Genomic DNA, 24,924 nt, shown 5'->3' on the forward strand with positions numbered 1-24,924 from the left:
ATCAAATATAGTGCTGTACTCATCATCCAAGCCAGTGAACTTTTCAGTGACTTTTCTATCCGATAAAGGCACAAAATGATGGAAGTTTTGTGTGCCTGAAATTGTTTTTGCCTCGGTGGATCTTTCAAGAAGTTTACTACGTGACCAAGCCACATCGCTAGACTTAATGCAATGGATGTTGGTGTTTTTCATATTATCTCTACAAAATTTATACATCCCACTGCTGTTTGTTATCTGCTGTGCCATTGGTCGTTGCAGGCTGGCTTTCCTTGCCATTCTTTGAATGGTATCTCCTATACCATCACAACAGTACTTTCCATGACTTGTGGAAAAAAAGACCAGGTGGCATTTATTCCATAGTCATTCTAATGATGGCATGAGTTTAGAAAAGACTTTCAGTTTTTATATTTTCCAGCACATTCACCCATAAAGTACTGAACTTATTGGATCATTGGTGAAATTCTCTTTAAAAATCTATCAGGTAACGTTGCACTTCCATGACAAAGGCCACATCATGATTAAGATCATCAGATATGAAACAATGAGATGAGGTAGTGAGAGTGCCATCTTTCTTCAGGTAAATCAAGCTAGGGTGTATGGTGCATGATAGATTGGTCCAGTGATAACTTTGAACTTCATCCTGAAATAAAAATGAAAAGTTTTCATTAAAATGCATTATGATAACTGCTTTTTCATGACTGAGGATGCCTTTGCTTATTTTGAAAAACGAGGATAGTTCTGTAGTGATGTAATAATGTGGTATCAGTTTATTCATTCTGAGGCATAGAGTGTCCAAGGGTTCATCAATGGATGATGTAAACAACTGAAGTTCTGTTCTGTAAGTGCCTATATTTCACTGTATCAGAAGAGTCATCACAAAATTTATAAATGATGATATCCTTTAGCCTGGAAGGATCTGGACATAAAGTACATTTTATAAGCATACAATCTGCATTGTTTTTGTCACAGATGATGATATCCATCAACAACTTATATGTTTCCTTCAATTGCAGGGCACTAATTACCCAAGTTTTACATTTTGATGTATGACGCAAACACAAACTGAATGAGTCCCAGAAGCACCAGCCATCACATACCATTTTGGCTGAAGCGAACAAAATTTGGAGGACCCAATTTTTTCTTGTGGATAATTTGCTCTTTGAAGAGCACCTAAAGTTCCTTGAGGTTACATAAATCAACCTCTTCAGTAAATATTCATTCTTAGAGAATATGCTGAGAGTTACATTTACATGAGTTACTTTGTCTGATATTCAACCAGGGTATCCCTTATCAGAAAGCAACTCGTCACATTTCATATTCAACAGCCTTTTAATTCAAAATAGCACATGTTGTATCAATCACATAACGAGTTACACGCCATTGTACACCACACGTTGTACACTCAACGAACGGAAGAGAGAGTTCTAGAATAAAACAAAAGAATAGCGAAAAGATAATCAACTTCACAGATTCAAATTTATATGGCACAAAATAATAATATAAAAATATTAACCCCAATATCCCTATGGCAGCACCATATGAATGAGAAATTAATTAACCCTTTCGCGCCAGACCTTCGTTGAAGGAAATTCTTCCTCAATACGAGTCTCTTGAAAGTTTTCTTTACTCCTCTGTACGAAGCCATTCTGCATCGACTAAAGGCAGTGGGTCCCTCCGGAAACATTTTTGGACCCAACTCAGAGGGCGCCGATCCCTTTCCTCGGCCTCTGTCCCAGGCCCTAGAGGGATTAAAAGCCCCTTCCTAGCACAAGTCTGCGGTCAACTAGCAAAAATATTAACGCAGAATACATCCAAATACTTGTTGTTCGTATCGATTTTTTTAAATTCAAAATGAATTGTGTGTTTTTTTCTGAGCGTGCAGAAATTTTAAACGAAGTTCTAACCTTGATATAGATGGATTTAGTATATTTACAAGTTGATCCATAACTCCGTTGATATTAACATTAGAATTTTGTTTGAAATTTCCATGTGGTCAGCAAAAAAAGGAGAATTCATTTATAGCATTGGATTTCAAAAGTAAGCCACAAATATTTTTTTGGAAAACACACTGCAAATAACAGTAGTTGACCGCGTGGAGAGGATAGGAAAGGGTCAACCTGAGCGGCCGAAGAAGGGACTGGGCTCGCGCTAAGGCAGATCTCGAAGGGCGACCGCAACCGTGGGTCTATTGTGTCTGCCACGGTCACTTTTTTCGACCTGTGCCGCACACTTGGTTGCCATTCGTTGGTTAGGGAAGGAAAATTCACGCCGCACAGGTGTGGCATTCGTTGTTTATGGAAGAAAATCCTCGTCGCACAGGTGCGGCATTCGGCACGAAAGGGTTAACATCACTTAGACTGAAATTGGAGAAAACTTTCTGATGGCTCTCTTCTGCCTTTACATTTGATACTATACTATTCAGTTACCCATTACCCATGGAAGAGATAGCTTAGTAGGAATAGCCCTGATGGAGGAAGAGTTCTCGGGTTTCTAGCCGGGTCAAAGGGTTTTTCAGCACTGACGTTTCAAAGGCTAAGTCTGCCATCGTCTTAAGGGTGAATGATATGTTCCAATATTGTTTAATCATATAAGTATAAGCTTATCTCTCCCCTATATCATTTAATTTCTATGTGCCTGAAAAATATGCCATTTTTTTCCATCGACTAAGATTAAGTATTTTTTTTTACTAAAAGGAATGCCGGACTCATGATTTTTTTCATCAGGATCTTTGCTCATACACTGACAATTACTTTAAACTGAACCCTGAGTCTGTATTCGCATGGCCTTTCCCTGTGGATGCTGACAATGAAAAATGGTACAGGCGAGATTTTTCGTAAAATTTTATTTTTTTGCACCTGAATTACTTCATGCAGTGAATATTTAATGATTATTGTGGGACCATTATGGACTATTTAGCTTTAGAAAAAAAAATCATGCCTCTTCATCTCACAGGATGTTAGGTGGTGATGAGTTATGGATGAAAATAAAAATCACTACATATTGCACGTTGCGGCACTTAAGGGGTCACGCCCAAATTTCAATGGCTGATATTTCATGAATAATTATTAATTGGAGTCTAAATTTGCACACAAACACTAATCATACCAGGATGTACGACCATAGCAAATTTCATGAAAATTCGAGTCTGTGGGTTTCATTTGGTCCAAATATTGGTGTATTTGACATGGAATGACCCTATAAGAATTCTGTAAGACTTATAGAATAGGGTGGTTTCCTATTATTTTTTTATTGCCTAAATCGAAAGATAATTTTACTTCTGGAGTACTTATTTCATGCTTTTAGATTTTTAAATGACGATATCTATTTTTAGCTATTTAATGAAAAGTGAAAATTTTCAAGCACGCGGAAACGCGATGGCTAAGTATGAATGCTGGGAAAAGCCCATGTGATGTCATTCTGGTTCCCGCTACCGCTTGCGATGCAGGCTACTTGCAGGTAGCGCATGGCTTAAATAAGGATTATTAATACCTTATCAAACGAAGGAATCTTTCCGACCATAGGCAGTTTTAATAGCTGATTATTAAGAGATGTTTCCATAAGCTCTGTGCCTCATGCATGCATTGGTAATATCAGATGATGTAAAACTCCTATCTGCTCGTATAGAAACTAGGTCCCTGTGACGTCACGTGGAGTGGCATCGCATGGGCGCCAATCTGGCCCTTTTCAAATGAGGTTAAAATTGACCGTTAACATTCGTCTAAAATGGGATTTATAAAACCAAATAATTTGTATATTATAAATACGCTAATGTTGGGTAACGAGTCGCAATCAATGCCTTTCGTTTTCTTTGACGAAGTAAACTACCCTATGCTATAAGTCTTGCAGAATTCTTATAGAATTTTGTAAGAATTTCTGTGAGACTTATGAGAAATTTCCAATAGGGTGGGGAGTATGGAATATGCCAGGAGAGAGGGGTGATTTTACTGTAGGTTGTGCTGCAATCATTGATAAATGCTACTCAAACTTCTCTTATGTTTGTGACTTGTAGCCATACATTTGTATATGCACTCCCTTTACAAAGATGAAAAACTGTTGAACCAGAAAAAAATAATTTTTTTGTTAAATTTGGCGGGGGTCAACATGATGATGAAACATTGTAGTGACATTTATCAGGGGCACAGCTAGGAATTAATGCTGGGGGGTGGGGGGGGGCGGGTGGTTTCAGTGCAACTAATACCGGGGTGTGTGGGGGGTATGGTATACCCACCAGGATAAGGGGTTAATATGAGATTAATAAATTGCGGAATTTTGAGATAAATGGTTTAAAATGGTGAGTTTTACGGCTTTCTCAGGGATATTTTTTTATTAATCCTTGCACTATTCTATTAGTAATATCAATCCAATTGAGTTAAATGGATTAAACTTAAAAATTTCTCTGAGCTCTGGGGGTGGGGAGGGGGTTTATCCCTCAAAACCCTCCCCTTCGCTGCGCCACTGACATTGATGTAACATTAATGTAATATTGATGTAATATCGATGTGCGATAAGAAAGAGTGGTATTCCCTGCCTGAAGGCCGCTATACATGGCGAATGATTTCATTCAACGTGATCATTCACCGTGTATGACACAACAATAGTGTAATTTCCTTCACCAAAGAAAACGAAAGGCATTGATTGCGATTCGTTACCCACCATTAGTGTATTCATAATATACAAATTATTTGGTTTTAGAAATACCGGTTTAGACAAATGGCAATTGTCAATTTTTATCCTCATTTAAAAAGGCCAGATTGGCGCCCATGCGATGCTACTCCACGTGACGTCACAGGGACCTAGTTCCTATACGAGTAGATAGGAGTTTCACATCGTCTGAGATTACAAATTCATGCATGAGTCACAGAGCTCAGAGAAACATGTCTCAATAATTACTTATTAATATAAAACTGGCTAAGGTCGGAAAGTTTTCTTCGTTTGATGAGGTATTAATAATCCTTATTTAAGCCTAGCGCTACCAGCTAGCAGGGTACTCTGCTACCTGCTAGCATCCTGCATCGTAACAGCGCTCAAAGCCTCGCCCCAAGGTCACCTCACTGGCAGCAGCGGGAACCAGAACGACGTCACTGGGAGTTTTCCCGGCATTCATACATAGCTGTAGCATTTTTGCGCGCTTGAAAATTTTCACTTTTCATTTAATTGCAAAAAATATATATCGTCATTTAAAAATCTAGATGCGTGAAATACGTACTCCAGGAGTAATAATCTTTCGATTTAGGCAATAAAAAAATTATAGGAAACCACCCTACTCACGAATGAACCGTCATGCGCACGAACATCCAGTGAAAATTATAACATGTTCTATTTTGCTCCCGTGATCCTGCGAACGATCACGTGGTCATTCAGCTTGATCATGCGCATGATCATTCATCGTGTATTGCAGCCTTGAGCCATGTCTCTTGTAGGGTCTTATTCTTGTATCACTGAGGAAAAGACTGCTTCGCCACCTGTTTCCGTGCCTAGCGAAGGAAACATAGCTACCTAAACCTCAGCAGGAATGTCTTCTGAGGAAGATTGTCTTCCCGGAATGTTCTTGGAGAAAGACACCTGTAACCCCCCACTTGATAGTAAATTTTCTTATGAGATAGTAGGGATGGACGGATCCAGGATTTTTTTCCGATCGAGATTCAGACCGGATCCTTGATATTTTCGAAGCCGGATCTTTCGGATGTTTTCCGGATCCGAATGCATTTTCAAATCCCTGACGCTGAGATTCCCCCGATGACTGTTCAATCTCTTGGGAAGAGTCACACTATGTGTCAGTCGTATTTTGCCTTTTTTGTTTTCCACGGCTGAAATTCTTCTACGTAACCTCTGCGAGAGCTTTCAAACAAAACGGTTCATGAGTAGGACGAGAATCGCATGCGATGGCGCAATCGAAGATGGAATCGGAACCTTTTCCACCCTTATTGAGCGTTGCATTCACTGAAGCTATTATTCGAAATTTAGGATCCAGATCCGATGTCTTTCGTGACTTTGGATCCTATGTATCTGACGAAGGGCAACATCCGCGGATATTTGGATCCGAGGTATCTGATCCGACCATCCCTATGAGATAGTTCTCTTAGGTCATATGGTTACTTACTTACTTCCTTGGCACTACAGCCTGGTATGGGCTTTGGCCTCCCTCAAGACGCCTGACCATTCTCTCCTGTTCTCCACTTTCTCCCACCATCTGACAATCCTCATAGCCTTTGTCTTCTTCCACATGGTCCTTACATTCCATGTAGCTAAGGTCAATGTTGTATTCCGTTTTCGAGTTCCTGATCGTTTGCCAGTATCATTATCCTTAAATCCGTCCGTAATCCGAGGCTTCTTTATGGGTTTCTTAACAGAACATTTTTTTTACGGTGTGGGATTGTTAGCCCCACGCCCAACCCCCAACCTGGAGGACCAGGGTATCTCTTTTTGTCGGGCCTATCCCCTTTGACCTGTCCGGCTTGGGTGGCCCTACCAGGAGCTTTTGCTCCCGCCGGCATAGCTCTCAGGTTCACTTAGGCACACAAGCCCCCTCATCACGACAAGATAGAGATACCAGCGAGGGGGTCATAGGGTTATCAACACTTTTGAAAATACCTATGATATGTCACAGACTGTAAATGGTCAAAGCCATGTAATCAGATGTCGGAGGTTTTCAGGTTGATAACTTCTGACTGCATTGTAATGTGAAATGTGTACTTTACATTACAGATTCTCCTGCTGTTTTTCCAATCATCCCGTCAGCGAGAGCAGGCTGAAGATTTTTAGAGCTTGGAATGATATCTACAGCAATCGTGGCCGTATTGGAAACAAAAGTGCTTTGTAAATAGCTGCACTACCTGTGTCGACTGCAGCACTCTTGAGAACAGGCGGACTGTGTGTGTTGGTGTACCCATGGTGTTAAAAGAGGGAACTGTCCACAAGAAAAGACAGTAACGTTGGTGTGACGTTGGTGGCGAGCAAAAGTGGTAGTCTGGAGTGCTTTCTAAATAGCTGCGCCACCAGTGTAACGTGCTGCATTCTTACAAGCAAGTAGACTGTGTGAATTCGTGTACCTATGGTGTTAGCTGAGGCAGCCATCCGAGCGGGAAGACTGCTACATTGGTTTGACATTGGCGCAACATTGCTGTGACATTAATCTAACATTGGTGTGTGTTGAGGAAGAGTGTTAGTCCATGTCTGAGCATGGAATCTGATTTATGGTCTTTCATTCGTGGCAGTGTGAGAGAGGCTACTGCACAACTTGTTGCCGTGCCTAACGAAGGAAACGTTTCTACCGACAGCTCAGCAGGAATGTCTTCCGAAAAAGATTGTCTTTGCCAAATGTCCTTGGAGAAAGAGCTCTTCGCTGCCGTCAGATGCAGATCTGTGGCAGAAAGTGGGGACCTCTTGGAGAAAGTACAGAATGTCAACGCGATAAGGGAGAATGGGGAGACACCGTTGTATTTGGCGGTTCTGTTGGGAAAATCGGATTGGACGGAGACGCTGCTTTCAATGGGCTCCGACCCATGTGTTGCGGATGGAGCTGGCGTCACGGCGTTGCTGGTCGCGGAGGAAATGTGCAAGGCAGCGCCCTCGGATTCGGAACGCAAATTCATCCTGGGATTGGTCAAGCTGGCATCCAAGCTGGGCAGAAAAGGAGGTGAGCGAGAAAGCATGTTATCAAATGAAAATAATAATAATAATATTTATTAACTTCATTGGGATAATACATCCATGAGTTTCGTCAAGATAATACAGCATAAAATACTAACAGATTATAAAATACGATACAGATGAGCTATACAAAACACACAGCTATCAGTGGGATTGAGGTCATAGGTTATTACACAACACCAGTTAAAAACTCATTTAGATTGTTGTAGCTCTTTTCAATTAGCATATTTTTCAGTTTGGCTTTGAATTGGATTGATGAGGAAATGGAACGGATGGTGATGGAATCTTATTGTACACAGTGGCAATGGAGTGGTATGGACCTTTTAAACAGACTCTGTAGGAGTATTGGAGGGCGTGTGTGTTGTTTTTGGAGCGTGTGTTGTGATTGTGTAGGTTGGCGTTAACAGGGAAAAGATGAGGATTGTTTCGAACAAACATGGCATAGGTAAGGATGTAGATTGAGGGGAGAGTTAAGATGCTGGAACATGCAGGGGAACATGGAAGCAGATGTAACAAGTTTTCGCTTCATTTAGTGCAATATTGTTCAGGTGACACCATTCCAACATCTCCTGAGTTGTAGTTTTAGCATATTCTGTTAGATCTGAAGTATTGCTATCCAAACTTAACCCTTTCCCTAAGAATAGGGTGGTTTCCTATTGTTTTTTTATTGCCTATATCAGAAGATTATTACTCCTGGAGTACGTATTTCACGCTTTTAGATTTTTAAATGACGATATCTATTTTTCGCGATTAAATGAAAAGTGAAAATTTTCAAGCGAGCGAAAACGCGACGGGTAAGGAAATCTCTCCGTGTGACGTATTTCTGGTTCCCCCTCCCATCTTGTGAGGTGACCTTGATCGAGGCTCTGAGCGCTGATACGACGCAGGCTGCTAGAGGGTAGCTGAGTGCCTTGCTGGCTGGTAGCACTTGGCTTAAAAAAGGTTTATTAATACCTTATTAAACGAAGAAAACTTTCCGACCTTAGCCAGTTTTAATAGGTGATTATTAAGACATGTTTCCCTGAGCTCTGCGCCTCATGCATGCATTGGTAATCTCAGACGATGTATAACTCCTATCTACTCATATAGAATGCAGGTCCCTGTGACGTCACGTGGAGTGGCATCGCATGGGCGCCAAATTGGCCCTTTTCAAATGAGGATAAAAATGGACCATTGCCATTCGTCTAAACCGGTATTTCTAAAACGAAATAATTTGTACATTATGAATACAGTAATGGTGGGTAACGAACCGCAATCAATGCCTTTCGGTTTCTTTGATGAAGGAAACTACCCTATTACAAAAATATGCAGAAGGGAGTTGCTTGACCCGGGAGACGAAAGCCGCAAATTTTCCTTGGAGATTTTTCTACGCAAGCGTCAATTTACGTGCTCTGCCGGTCGGGCTGGAAGTCCTTTCTCCGCCTCCGTACATGACTTATATCCACGTCAAGAGTCTTCCGATCGTGTGCATTGCCTTCAGCAAGCTTCCCTCTTTCGGCCCGTGTGCACCGTTTGTAAATATCAGTATTTGAACGGAAGTTATGATGTGGAAACATCTCTCTATTTTTCTTTCATATTTTAACGGCCGATTCTGACCACTTTCATGAAAATCGTGCCCGCATTGAATGTGACAGCCGTTTCCCTGAGAATGACGAAAATATACGTGTGGACGTTTCTTGACCCGGGAAATAATAAGCTCTTATAAAAAAATTTTTTTTAAAAACCAGCCTTTATATTTAGATTACAGGGGATGAGCAACGTTTATATATGACACAAAGCAAAAAAACTTAGTGACCCCGAAAAACCAAAAGTGACGTATTAAAAAAGTCACTATATTTATTAAATTTTCAGTGAATGGTAAGCCCCCTATGTTTCAAAATGCCACCCCTATGCTTTTAAATGCCTACCCCTGTCGCAAAACACGAAAATCGACCATTTGGAACTTCTTAGATCAAAAACATGTTTTGGGGGGGGTTGACTGGGGGGTGGTTAAAGGGGGGTTGGAGAGAAAAAGTTATATTTTCATGTATTGTCATGGGAAATGAAGAAGTGTGCAAAATTTCAGCGTTTTTGCTTCACAGGAAGTGAGTCAAATTTCAGTTACAAGATTTGTACCAGACAAACAGACAGGTTGGTGAGTTGATATAAAGGCTATAAAAACAGCAAATTTTCATCAGCGATTTACTTACTCCGGAGTACGAATGCTGAAAATACATGTTTCCTTGCTCTCCCCCTTTATTACGGTCGCGGGTACGCAAAGTCTTAGTTTCAGGACCCAACAAAGGAGGACTTGGGCCGTACCCTCTAAATCTGGGAGCAGGTACCCAGACCCCTCGTCTTATATTACCCCTCTTTGTGGTAAGGGACCGCAGTCATACAATTGTTTATGCAGTCATTTTGCAAAATAAATATTCGTTCCTTTCTCAAAAAATATAAAATAAGCATTGAATTATTTGTCTTATGAGCAGCGTTTACAATTTATAATTGAAATTCTACGATAAATATAAACTTATATCTCGATTTCAGTATAAACATGGAACATGGAAATTGTTGCTGCATTAAATGCAATGATATTGACGGTAGAGCTTCGTTCAAAATATGACAATTCTCAGAATAGAACAAGGAATTCAAATTGATGTCTGTAATTTAGGTTCAAGCAACAATTATCCATCAAGCTAATTCATATAAACAAAGCATGAATGACCACGAACCAATACAATTCCCCAAAACCAAATCCCAAACATATACCCAAATTTCAATTGCTCATATTTCTTTAACAATTGACAATTGGAGGCTAAAATTTTACACAATCTCTAATCATACCAGAATGTATGACCATGGCAAGTTTCATGAAAATCCAAGTCAATGGGTGTCATGGCCTGGTTGATTTGAAATGGAATGACCCTTCACGGTAGCACCGTGTTCCTGTTTTCCAAGCGTCGCAGTGCACGACCGTGCTCCTTGATCACGGATACACCTCGCGCAGCAGTTGCAACCCGGGCAACTTGTGCAAGATGTGACTCCGTGGCGTGGTGCCTGACAGTGTAGTTTCCGACGTCAAGCAGTGGTTTTGAAGCATTTGTGCAAACCACTTTTCTGTATTTGTGATCACACAGCTGCGGATGTGTGGTTTTCGTAACCAGGCCTTACATGGAGCATTAATAATACAAGTACAGCCATGTTATCGCCGCTTAAAAGATCGCAAACTGGTGAAGAAAGCTCTCATTGAGTCCGGGAAGCACTCTAAAATAACTAGAATAACTGCATAAATAATAATATATTGTTTGTTTTTCAGAAGTTATGAACATTGCAAGTCACTAAAGCAAAAGTTTGGGTTTTCTTTTTTTAAAAGATTATTCATGCCATCTCTCTCCCCATCATTAGCACAAATAATAAATAAGTGTATCTGTATTTTTTCCTGCTACCAAACGGCCGTTACTTTATGAAAATGCATCGTATGTCACTAGATAAGGATGCCATGATTTGCTACAACAGTAAAACCTCTATGTAGTGAATCTCTTTTCATCATAAACCTCCATAATTCATACCTCCAATACGGTCCCGTCAGATTTACATGTAAATTTATAGACAAACCTCTTTGTAGTGAACCTCTTTCCTAACCTCTAACCTAAAATCTCCACTTATCATACCAAGGAGACACTCCTGAGACGGCCTAGCTACCGCCGCAAATCGTACCGAGGCAACAAGAGGCCATTAATGCAGCCGGGATTACGTACGTGGAATGACATTTTCAACAATAAATGTTTTACCCTTATTTTTTTCTTATATACCTTTAATATTCTGTAATTTTCACGTTAATCATTAGTTGTGGCCATTTTGTTCCATATGAGAGCATACCTAACAGTAAATAAGAAAAATAGATATCCAACTATCCCAATCATTTTAAGTGACTGTTGATTTAAGAGAGATCACATTGTTTCCTCTCGAATCATGGTAAAAATCATGTGATAGCACTCGCTTTCTGTAATCATTAAATAATAAATACTTATTCACCAATACATGCATGTTTGCTTAAAGACATAAATATAATGGTTTAAAAGACAGCAGTGCCTTTCATTTCCAAAGGATATGAAAAAATGGTGCCTATCACTAAAGCCTCTCTATTGTTTATTGTTTAGTGAACCTCCATACGTCAAATTGCCCAAATTTTGGTTCCCTCCATCACGATGTAAAGAGGTTTTACTTTATTTACTACAAAGGTGGGGATCCGGACGTCAGATGTCCTGTCTCAGAAACGCGATTGGTTGGAGATTTGGGTGGAATGAGTTCTCTTGGAGCTGATGGCAGTGTGACGGCTGATGGTGGAGGAACATCTGACGTTGGCGTCAGCAGTGTTGGGACCAGTGGAGGTACTTCCACTGCATCTAGAGTAAGTAATGTCATACAACCTCGGTGGCAGCTAAGGTATGCACAAAGGTAGCCCCCTCAACCCTTCCTTGGCTGCGTAAAATTTTGTAATGGAGCTGGGCACGTGGTCCAAATTCAATTTTTTCATTTCCTTAAGTTTTCAAAATTTGTAAAAAAATAATAAATTCTGTCTTCATGTTTGTCTTTGTTTGTCATGGCGCACAACCTCACGACTACGCATAAATTTCTTCTGTCTGATAGCCAGTGTTGATCCAGGTTCATCTAAAACAATGAGGAACACATCGCTAATACGGTACAGAGCGGATGCAAATACCGTACAAGCGCGTGTAAGAGGCGCACCTTTTTTTTCCTAGAAATTGCAGCCGAAAATGAGGGTGCACCTCTTACCCAAACTTCTTATCTTCCCCTCCTCCCTTTCCCAGGTCGCAAGTCTTAAGGGGAACTGAGTGGCCTTGCTTTTCAGTGTGAGTCTGTCATCTGTAATCCTAGGTCAAAAACAAGCGGCAGGCAGGGGAGTTTCTCCCTTAGTGACGTATTTTTAAAATGCTCCTGTTTGCTTTTCTTGTAAGCATCGCGCCGTCACGTCGGTACCCCAGAGGTGAACACGGAAAAGATCGGGCGGGGTTTTTTGCCCCGGAGGGCGCGCTAAATTTACTGCCACGAGTGGGCATCCCGCGGCATTTATACTGCAAATAGTAATCGCATATCAAACGTAGAGAAATGCATATTTTTGAAGGACATACCTGATTAATAGTCAACATCTGTCTTGCCGATTTTTTGCCGAGGACCTGATTTTAAAAAAATCATCTTCAGACGCTAATATGAGGATTATTGCAACTGAAAATTGTATTGGTGATAAAACCTGCGCTTCAAAAAATTCGAACGAGTTGTTCATTGTTGGACTAAATGGTGGATAGAAGAAATCGGAAATGCTTATAAGTGAAGAGCGCTGGAGGAGTGGTCGAGTGCAGGAGTAGTCGAGCGAGCGCGCTCCCTCCCCTTTGTATTTCAATCTACGAGGCTATGAGCGAAGGAGCAAGGGACGAACACGTCCGATCTTGCATGTGACGTCTTTGTCTTCGAAGGGAAGGGGCGAAGGAGCAGCAATGTGATACACGCAGTTTGCGTTGCCTGAAGTTTCCAATCCGTCTCGTCTTACTTGAATGCGCTTATGCTACGCTTGTTTCTTCTGAAATTGTGCTGTTTGGACTATGTTGAATATTAGTAGCCTTGTTTTAACTATAAATCTTTGTGTCAATCAATTAGAGCTTAAAAAACGTAAATGCTGTCAGATATACGTCGTGTTAGGTCTCATTCTTTTTAGAACCTCGTGTGTGTCATACAAATAATTTTTTCTTATTTACTGTTAGGTTTGCTCTCATATTGAACAAAATGGCCACAACTAATAATTAACGTGAAAATTACAGCATATTAAAGGTATATAAGAAAAAAAAAGAGTGAATCATTTATCGCTGAAAATGTCATTCCACCTACGTAATCTTGGCTGCAATAATGGACCCTAGTTGTCTCGGTGTGATTTCAGAGGTAGTTAGGTTGTCTCAGGGGTGTCTCCTTGGTATGATAAGTGGAGGTTTTACGAGATAAAGAGGTTCACCACAAAGAGGTTTGCTTATAAATTTACATGTAAATATGACGGGACCATAGGGGTGGTATGAAGTATGGAGGTTTATGATGTAAAGAGGTTCACTACATAAGAGGTTTTACTGTATCTTTATCTCCCTCTAGGAATCGAGTTCGCAGTCAAAGGTTGAGGAAAGACTGGAGAAGCTGACGTCGATGGTGGCGGAGTTGAGCCGCAAGGTGGACTCCCTCGGGATCAAGGCGTCCTCTCTGAAGGAGGGCGTGGAGACTTTGGTGGACAACGCCTCGATACAGGGGACGGCCGTGAGCGAGATGAGGACTGAAGTGGCGGGGATCAAGAGCCAACTGTCGACCGGATTGCAGGAGATCAGACGGCAAGTTGGGATGGAGAACGGCGCGAGCATGTTGCAAGTGCGAGGCATCAGGGAATCTGTTCAGAAAATGGCGGTTGACATGAGGAAAAGGGATGAGCTGTTGAGGTCAATCGAGTCTGGAGTGACGACTTTAGTTGACCAGCGACATGACGAGCAGAGCTCATTGGGATCCGAGGAAGGAGACGAAGAAGACGACAACGATTGCAGCGAATCAGAGTCTGATATCGATCAATCGGAATGTCACCAGTGTTCTGACTACCTCTCGGGAATTGCACAGTACCATGGCGATAGAGAATGTCTAGGAAACCTCACTGCCTACTTCGACAACTTGTATTCTCAAGGAAAGTTGCTGTCCTCATTGCTTAGGTAAGTTGGTAGAAAATAAATATCAGTCATTTTTTCACGGGTGTAAAGGCCGCTATACACGGTGAATGATCACGCGAATGATCATTCACAGGATAACGCGAGCAAAATAGAACATGTTCTAATTTCCACTGAATGAATGCGCACGAAGGCTCATTCACGAATTGTTCCGTTAAGGGTGTTTTACACGGGGCACGTAATTGCACAGGTTAGAGCTGCATTAATTTTTGAAATGGCATGGAATTGCGCGAATACATGAGCGAAATTAGAACAGGGTCTATTTTTCCATCTCGCATCCATGCATTCTCGCATGTGTTCTAGCAATTCACCGCTTTAAAACGCCGTAATTTTGATTGCGCCTTCGCACGTACGTCAGATTGTGCAATTCTGTCACGTGCACGAGACTTGGAACGAAAGGGTATCACGAAGCAGGCACAACCAATTGGGGTCCTTGCCAATTCGTCAGTCCAGAAATGCACTCTTGCTAAGGTTTTTAAAATCAGTATTTATTTTTCAAACTCCACTTACACTGTTACACAATTCTCACAATTGCTCTTATCTAGACCGGATATAGCGAGTTAGAGCCAAGGCAGCCAGTGGGGTGGGAACCGGAAACTGACGTCACCATAGGAAATTTACATGGAGTTCTAGACTTAGGAATTTCAGAGGTCTTTAAAAGTGAATTTCCCGTACGCTCAAAGGTTATTCTAGTGAGCGTACGGGCGAAAAAATTTTCTAAGTCCAGTGAATCCAAGATGGCGCTGGGGGCAATAACAAAAGACAACACTCTATGCGCATGGAAATGAAAGAATGATATGATGTAATACACTATTTATTAACCTTTAACATAAAATTGTACATCACCAAACACACCAATGGAAACAGTGTCAAATTGCTTTTACAATACAATTAAACGATCTTCAGGTTTAAACTTCATACACCTCTTAGAAGTTAACGCATTCGAAGAAACAGCAGTACAATGCTCCTTCTGATAAGATTGGAAATTATTCATTTGAATAGTTTTAAAACACAAAACATCAGATGTAGGAAAACTCTCTAAGCCACCAATATTCATTGTAACGTTATTAGGTATCCTTGCAAAGCAAATAGTGAGCCTATAAGATCCTTGTGCATTGTGGTCGTTACCAACAGCAATATGACACAGCTCCCTCTCCACCACTTTCCGCAATGGCATCCCGCACAACAATCCCCTCAACCAAATCAACAACCCCCAGACAACCAGCCATCATCAACAAACCATTAGGTGGTCTATCTTTCATCTGGCTCCTACCCTTCGACCTATCTGACATGGGTGGCTGTACCAGGAATAATTGCTAGTTTATACCGCCAGTGCAGCTCTAGCAGTAATAGATATGCGTAAGCCGTAGACAATAGATGAAGTGAAGTACCTGGGGGTAACGATAATCTCGAACCTCTCATGGGGAACACACATAAGTAATATTTGTGGAATAGCCCTTAAGAAATTAGGATTCGTCAAGTGCATTGTGGGAAGATTTTCGGATGAGAAAGTAAAAGAAAGGTGCTATTTCGCACTCGTCCAACGGCACCTTGAATATGCAGTGATTGTAAGTGGTCCGGTGCAGAAAGACTTAATCCGCGAACTGAATTAAGTACATTGTCGGAATTCAAATTTTCGCGTTTCCATATCTGTAATTGTGTTTTGAGTAACCATGAACCATTCAAAAATATCAATTAGTATGTTTTACCTTATTTGTCGAAATTAAAAAAAGTGACTTTCATGAATGACGTCCGCGCCGCTGAAAATCAGTCGTTATGCAACCCGCATTTCTTTTTCTGTCACTGCTAATATTCTCCGTAATCTTCTGTGAAAATATAATATTTTGGTGTTTGAATTTTGGTAGTTGAACTTTATTTGCTTTAACTGCATTGCATATGGAATAAGCAAGAGATTAGTAGTTATCGGTATCATATTTATAAATATATTTATTTTATATCTTTAACATATCTTTGACTCCTCTATTTTTGTGACATTTTTGCCTAGTTCTATTTAAAAATGATAATAGGGCTGCTCTGTCTCATTGGTCGTTTTTATAAATTTTTTCCAGGATGAATAATATTGCTGACAAAATTTTTACGTTTTTATTGCTGCTGTAACGCGGCTGTCGGAAACATCTTTTGCGTTTGATGACCGGTATTTCAATTTCTTCACACTAGGACGTGTTGTTACATATATGTTTGGCCTTTTGTGCCAAAGGGCCATTTTCTGCGTAGGCTTTCCTCCCGACATTCATAAGCTTGCAGTTGTCATGAGGATCCTACCCCCTCCCTGGTCATTATATTCTTATGGGTAGGTAAGGGCGACGCACCATTGTCCTCTCTCCACAGAAGTGCTTACCCTGATGCCTTCTCGTTCGCCCGACGCCATTCCTAACTGCTCCCAATCACGGCCAACCCCCGTAGTTCCTTATCACGGGGCTTACCATAGGAAATTCCAAAATCTTTCCAATTCTATGTTTTCTGAGGTCAATGTACTTAGCTTTGTACAGCATAAAAACATTTTAAATTTCGAAAAATATTCGCCTTCCGTATGTTAACTTACTTTTCTAAAAGCAGCTGGTTGCAATGATCAAACTCCACCCTTGAAATTATTATGAGCAACCACGGCTTCTCGTTTCTCCTTGCCTTGTGTAGTGGTTGCCACTGGGTCATTTCCGAATTCCGAAGATGATTCCGAATTGATATGTCCCGCTTGTGTTGCTGTTATGTCTCTGTAAAGCATCTCTCTCTTTGCCATTTCCTTTTCATTGCGATTTCTTGTTAAATCCCGAGGAAACGATCCCTTGCCATAGATTCTCGAAATATCGGTATGCTGAAAAACTTACTGGCCATCACAATATAACCACAATCAAGATTTTGAAAGCCGTAATTTTTCTGAACAGAAGCAAAAATTCTTCAAGAAGACGTCACTTCTAAACAGAAAGGGCTAAAGCACTCTCAAATAAAAACTTATTCACCAAAAGTGTCAAAAAAAGCAACAAAAATTCAAAAATTCATAGAAAAAAGAAAAATTGGCATAATCAGAAACGGAGCGCACTAGACAGAAGCCAGGAACCAACTGAAGAGCAGCGTAGTGGTGGCAAACCGAAGGGGCAGAGCGTGGTACCAATAAAATGCATGCGAAAGGACCCAAGGCCGTGTCATTCATGAAAGACATCCGTGACACATCGTCATCGTCATCACATGACATCCACGTTGAATGGGTTACAGGGGCATGCGTGCATTATATGAGGCATTTATGGGGAGGGTGAGGGTAGAGGCAAAATTCACCCAATCTCACATGGGAGGGAAGGAAGGTTCTAAAGGTAAAAAATAATAATAAAAATCCTATGATTGTTTTAAACAAATATAACGAAGGACGCACCGGTGCGTCTGCCGCACACAGCATTGGCTAAGCTATGCAACCAGTGACACATGCGTTATGCAAACCTCTCTACAAAATATTTTATCACCCATAATTCTCATCTAACGTCCATATATATTTTGACTTTTTTTGCAAAGAGATAGATGCATTAAAAATTTGAAGCATTCAAAAATGACAACATTTTATTCATTTTTAATGAAATAATAGTTTTCTCGTACAATAATTACAATCTCGTAATAGGGTGGTTTCCTATTATTTTTTTTATTGCTTTAATCGAAATATTATTACTCCTGGTGTACGTATTTCACGCTTTTATATTTTTAAATGACAACATCTATTTTTCGCGATTAAATGAAAAGTGAAAATTTTCAAGCGCGCGAAAACGCGACGCGTAAGTATGAATGCCGGGAAATATCTCCGTACGTCGTATTTCTGGTTCCCCCTCCCACCCGGTGAGGTGACCTTGAGGCGAGGCTTAGCGCTGATACGTCGCAGGATGCTAGCGGATAGCTGAGTACCTTGCTGAATGGTAGCGCTTGGCTTAAAAAAGGTTTATTAATACCTTATCAAACGAAGAAAACTTTCCGAACTTAGCCAGTTTTAATAGGTGATTATTAAGACATGTTTCCCTGAGCTCTGTGCCTCATGCATGCATTGGTAACCTCAGACGATGTATAACTCCTATTTACTCGTATAGAAACTAGGTCCCTGTGACGTCACGTGGAGTGGCATCGCATGGGCGCCAATCTGGCCTTTTTTCAAATGCAGTTAAAATTGACCATTGCCATTCGTCTAAATAGGGATTTATAAAACCAAATAATTTGTGTATTATGAATACACTAATGGTGGGTAACGAATCGCAATCAATGCCTTTCGTTTTCTTTGATGAAGGAAACTACCCTATTTACTCGTGGTTTTGGGGTAACTTTGAAACTGAAAAAAACGCTAGAATAAAGAGTACAATTTAAGTCAGCGATAAATTTAAGACTTATTTTTAAACAGTGATGAAAACTTATTTTAACAAACTAGCACACTTGAAAGTACAAATTATTATTCTGTCTTATTTGTAAGAATGTAATATCCTGAAGCATGGGACCATGATTTTGTGGGAAGGTGGGGAAGGGTTTCAACTAAGCCCAGTATTGTGGACGCTAACAATAAACATATTGGAGGCATAAACGAGACAGGTCAATTGTTGTCTTATTATCTTTGCGATTGAAAAATTTATGTAATTTTGATTTGAAATCTCTTACGGTATGCATTTCTTTCAAGTAGGGGATGGTGGTGTACCTGTAGGGCGTAGTGTGCCTAGGAACTATCGGCAAGTGCTTCCACCTAGGGGCTGTAAAGTACGAATATCCTAGAATTAATACCATAATTCCGAATATTTTTCGTCCGATTTTTTTTTTTTTTTTTTTTAGAGATGGCGGAAAAAATATAGCGAGAGTGAAAAATCATGCACGGATAATCCGCAACCCGAAAAACCGCAGCCGAATAATCGGTAGTCTGCTGTATTTTGAACAATCCTTAGTGAGATTAGAGGGAGGAAGTCAAGCCACATCTCACCATGTCTAACTAAGGGGAGGAAGGGTCCCAAAAAATACCAAAATGACCTCACGTAATCTACTGTACTAGGAAATGACTTGCGGGTTGCTTCATGGAAAATAATAGGGTAGTTTACTTCACCAAAGAAAACGAAAGGCATTGATTGCAATTCGTTACCCACCAATAGTGTATTCATCATATGCAAATTATTTGGTTTTAGAAATACCAGATTAGACGAATGGCAATGGTCCATTTTAACCACATTTGAAAAAAGGCCAGATTGGCACTCATGCGATGCCACTCCTCGTGACGTCACAGGGACCTTATAGTTTCTCTATAAGTACAGTAAAACATCGATTTTACGCACTTTGATTTTACAACAAGTCTCGTTTTTACGCAGCGACACTCAAGTCCGGCCGGAAAGCATAGGGAATTCTAATGGTGAAACTTCGATTTTACATCTTTTCTTGATTTTACGCAGTTTTTTGATTTTGCGCAGCATAACCCCAGCCCCTAAGAGGCCGCTAATCTTGATTTTACGCAGTTTTCTTTCGACTTGTTTTGAAAATCCCGACTGGAGCAATATGATGTTAGGTTATTTATTCGTCCTAATGAGTTGCAAAAATGAATACAGGAACAGTTGAAATGACGTCGCGCTGTTGAACGAGAAACTAAAAACATCGCAAATCTAATTATTGCTTCCCCCTGCGCCCTCAGTAATATTTCAGTCTCCTTTACGAACGCGAATATCGCTCTTAGTTCAAATTTGCCGTTGAAGGATATCAAAACCTAAAACATACGACAATCGCCGTGTATGCGTAACCACTTTTGATTGAGGCAGATGACTGCCGGAGATGTCAACATTATCACCTTTCGTTTATTATTCGACTTATTGATCGACGCTGTTTGTAACATATTTATTGTAATTACATTAAATGGTCGTTTATCCAGAATTATGAACTACGGAATATCTATCCCTAACGGAAGGTTTTCTAGAATTTTGCCAACGCTATGTTTTTCGTCGCCCCAGCGAAATATAACGGCGAAATGAGCCATTAAAAATCCTCCTTTGCCAAAATTTTGGCTTCCAAGGTGATTCAAAAATGATAGTCGAACTTCTGGTATGTAAGTAAGTCGATGGTGATTCAAAACGATGGTAAAAGCAGCATGCGTTGTCTCATTCCACGGGCTAACCCCACATCTGCGGGACGAATGGAGGCGAGGGAGAGTTAATTGCGCGGTGCGCTTATCAGAGCTGACTCAACTTGTGTATCGCATTGTCAGTGGGTTTACATGAAACATGGTTGGAACTTGAATAGCTATTAGCTTAACTCCGCTAGGTGGCAAGCGTTTATTTTTAACGGAACGGGAGTTAATGCCCTCGGAGAATAACTCGCGTCGACAATCGTCATGCAATCATTGGAAGTCAAATTCAAGACGCGAGCGATAAGGCAGTCCCTTTAAACTCAGGAATGGCTTAGTACCATTAAAGCAAAATACAAAAGGTATCTGGTGTTGTTATCAGATATGGGGAATCAAAATATTACGTTAAGATGAGTCACACGGCTTGTGAGTCGAAAGTCCCGGCGCTGAATTTGCGGAAGAATGCCGACAGAGAAACTATACCCAGTAGATTCGATCTACTAATGCTAAATTTTCATGGGAAAATGCTTTTTTAATGCGTAAAAATTATAAAGAAGGAAGATTGTTCCGGACTATTAATACTTTTTTTTATTCATCACTGGCGGCATGACGGTAGTTGCGCGGTTATTTAAATAGCTCACTTTAAAAAAGTGATCTAAACCATGGAAAAATCTGAATTTCCGAATATCCCAGGTCCTATGTGCTCCGTATTATCTATGGTATGCTATTTGGAAGGAGGTAACTGACAGCTGGGGTCATTAACGCCATGAAGTAAGGGCTGGGGGGATAGGAACCCTATATTGGCATTAGCCAGGTTGTAATGATAAGCTCAAAAGGGACCAGGACTTAACGTCCCATCTGATGGACAGAGAGGTGCCCTGGAAGTGCCCTCCACATTACACTCAAGTAGGGATAGGGCCATCTCTGATAAGTTTCTGCTACTGCCAGGACTTGAACCCAGGCCCACAAGGTGTAATGCCTAGCCTTTGTGATGTATTAGCAAAATTTTGCTCCCTGTTAGTGGGGTTAATTTGGATGACTATCCTCAGATATCTCATTCCTTCAATCTCCAATCTTTGTTTGTCTGCAGGTGGTTAAACGGATTTCCTGCAAACTGCTTTTAATGAGAATATTTTCGAAAATTAGCTTCTCTGCGAGCATTTAGTATCACCATCCCGACATTTCTCCTGGGTAACAGAAGCAATCTTTGTGCCAGAAATGCTGGCAATTCAACCATGTTGTTCAACCAGGGGAAACATTGTTCAGGAATGCAACGTTGTTTCTCTTAAGGTACCAAGTCATCTGTGGTGTTGCTTGTGAGTAAATAAGATAATTAGGCTTCATTTTCTTGCCTCCAAATGAGTAATTGAATCCTGGAAACATATATATGATGTGATTGAAAAGGATTTCATGCTCTTTTACCGTAAAGCCTCACTTATGAGACTTTTTCTGGATCCGGTTCTGGCTTAAATCAGAACTATACATACAAAAGTGTATGACTAAGGGTTCTAAAAATAATGAGCAAGAGTTATCCTGAAAACTATACTTCTCCTCAACACCAACACTTGATTTTACACACTTTGATTTTACACAGTGCCCATATTTCGGTCCCTCCAACTGCGTAAAATCAGAGTTTTACTGTAGATAGGAGTTTTACATCGTCTGAGATTACAAATGCATGCATGAGGCACAGAGCTCAGGGAAACATCTCTTAATAATCACCTATTAAAACTGGCTAAGGTCGGAAAGTTTCCTTCGTTTGATAGGGTATTAATAATCCTTATTTAAGCCAAGCGCTACCTTCTAGCAGGGTACTCTGCTACCCGCTAGCAGCCTGCATCGCAGTGGCTCACATAATCTCGCCCCAAGGTCATCTCAATCGGTGGCAGGGGGAAACAGAACGACGTCACACTGAGTTTTCCCAGCATTCATACTTAGCCATCGCGTTTTCGTGCGCTTGAAATTTTTCACTTTTCATTTAATCACGAAAAATAGATATCGTCATTTAAAAATCTATAAGCATTAAATGCGTACTCCAAGAGTAATAATCTTTCGATTTAGGCAATAAAAAATATAATAGGAAACCACCCTATTGAGCGTACTAACCAGGAAAGCGCCACTGTTTAAAGTGTACTAACCGAATAGTTTCACCTGCATTTCACTGGGATGGTAACGACCGGGAGAAATGAACGTGCTACAGAGGAAAACGTGCTAAACATGAACGGACTAATCAAGTTCTACTGTATTACTTTATGGAAATCAAATTTCACACATTTTCAGTGTGACATTGGACTTCCATCGAGTAACACAGCCTTGAGGATGGGAGACAAGTCGTCTCCGGAAACGTCGGCTTGTATGAAAGCATTAACCTGTCTGAGAACCTGGGAAATATTCGTCAGAAGTATTCACCAGGAAAAATTAAAATCGTTTAAGTCCTACTGTATATTGATACTCACTTTTGATCGCTGGAGAGGGGTCTGGACTCTCTCTCGCTAAAGCACTCGGCTGGAAATCAAGGGATCTAACAAGGGGAATACTCGACCTTCAGGTGGCCGATTGAGCTCAAATTTTCTGATCATGGCTTTAAATTCAATATGCCGAAGCAAGACGATGCACCTCTTGTAATTTTTCGAGAAAAAAGGAATTAATAATCATAAAAAATGGATTTGCATTATATAAATGGTATTTCCTGTCATCATCTCCAAGACAGCCATGGCCCAGTGGTAGTGGAGGAACGTACTAAAGGCTGTATCACACTAGCGACTACGGCCTGTGCTGCGGATGCGACTATGATTACGACTGCCCTGTCGACCAATCAGAGCGAGGCAGTGGACGCTGCGACTGCTAAGAATAGCCGACCAGCTATTCTTCTGGGTCGCAGTCATTCAGGGAGCTCCATTTGAATCTCGCGCGCTTGCAGCAGGCGTATTTGTTTCGGTTGGATGTAGAGGGGGAAGCCGCGATGAATAACGTTGTGATAATTTTGGATATTTAAGCTGAAATTGGAAGCCCAACATCAAGTAAAAGCACCAGCAAAATTCTGCTCGGTACAAGATATCCGTTTAATATACGAAGTAGAGCGCCGGCCAACATATAACTGTCGGTCACGTACATACGTGCGCCTGCGTGATCGTGGCGTCGGCTGCAATGCGTGATGGGTTGCAGCCACAGCCACAATGGCGGTACAGCAGCAGTCGCAGTCGCTAGTGTGATATGGCCTTATCTATTTCAAAAGTGGCGCAACTGTAATTTTTTGAAGCAACTAATTCGTTTTTTGCGTATTTTCCTCCCAGCCATATTAATCTAAGTTTAAATTATATTGCGGAAATAGCTTGGAAAACTGTTTTGAGAGTTACAGGAAGGAAGTGTGGACACGTATGTATATGGGACCATAAATACATCTTAAAATCTTGTTTTCGAAAACCATCTGCCTTTTTTCAGTCTGCTCTGGTATGCATATGCTCTAGTATACAGCGGAACGCGGTTATAACGTCATCAAAGGGACCAGAAGATTTTTAACGTTATATCCGAGTGACGTTATAAAAAAAAGGAGCCTTAAATCTGGGTGAAAGGACAAAGTAAAAACGCAAATGTTCTGTTTTATATACAACATTGTTTATTGAAATCTTCTCGCACATTGGAGTATGTATAATAAAAAAACGTTAGTAAAAAAAATTATATTCACTTCTACACATGGTTTCTATGAACTTTGGGACATAATACAATCACACTATCACTTTTGCAACCTAAGAATCGCAAAAGTTTTGACGCTATACCCGATCGTCGCAGTATTTGTTGACGATATAAATGGGTTTTCGTACAGCATGAAATGATCAATTTTGGCTGGTCTGTATAAAATGTGACGTCTAACCCGAGTTGACGTTACAGCCGATGCCGTTATAACCATGTTCCACTGTACAGTGGAACCTCGTTAAAGCGAGTACGGGCTATAGCGACACTTTCGCTATTACGAGAGATAGCCGATGCACCGTCAATTGACCCTATAATAAGAGTGTTAAAAAAATCGTTTTTACGAGACTCTTTCGGCGTTGGCTCTCGCCATAGCGAGGGTTTCACTGCCGGAAGACGACTCCTTAACCTCTGTAATTGCTAGCAATCTGTTAGAAATGAAGTTAATGGAGTGCTCAGTCTCAAATTTATGTGGTAAACTGTCGTTCGATAAATATAAATATTGATGAAACAATGCTTTGCATGATTTTTATTCAGTGCGGCGCTTATAAATTGTTTGAATAGTTAGTCGTTATTTGAGTAAGGAAATTTAGTGATGCAAAAAAACATCGCCTTTCGTCTGGATTTATGCTTACGTTTATCGGATAGATGTTTATCTGTCGCCGCACCACTCCTGTTCCTGTATATCTGTTCGCAACAGGTATATTGGCTATTATTTGCTCCACCTCCGGCAAAGCGACAATTCGCTATAGCGAGTGTTTATTA

At 40.7% G+C, this 24,924-nt stretch overlaps 1 protein-coding gene across 1 annotated transcript in view; it reads left to right on the forward strand.

Moving 5' to 3' along the window:
• LOC124172624 overlaps positions 1–24,924 on the forward strand; it is an 86,011-nt gene that overhangs the window by 38,145 nt on the left and 22,942 nt on the right. Inside the window, exons 3-5 of the mRNA XM_046552064.1 lie at positions 6,706–7,636; positions 11,871–12,040; positions 13,786–14,381. Of these exons, the coding sequence (XP_046408020.1) occupies positions 7,180–7,636; positions 11,871–12,040; positions 13,786–14,381 (1,223 nt within the window). The 5' untranslated portion in view covers positions 6,706–7,179. The remainder of the gene's footprint in view (positions 1–6,705; positions 7,637–11,870; positions 12,041–13,785; positions 14,382–24,924) is intronic.

This window comes from Ischnura elegans, assembly GCF_921293095.1.
Source record: "Ischnura elegans chromosome 13 unlocalized genomic scaffold, ioIscEleg1.1 SUPER_13_unloc_2, whole genome shotgun sequence".
Taxonomy (NCBI): Eukaryota; Metazoa; Arthropoda; class Insecta; order Odonata; family Coenagrionidae; genus Ischnura; species Ischnura elegans.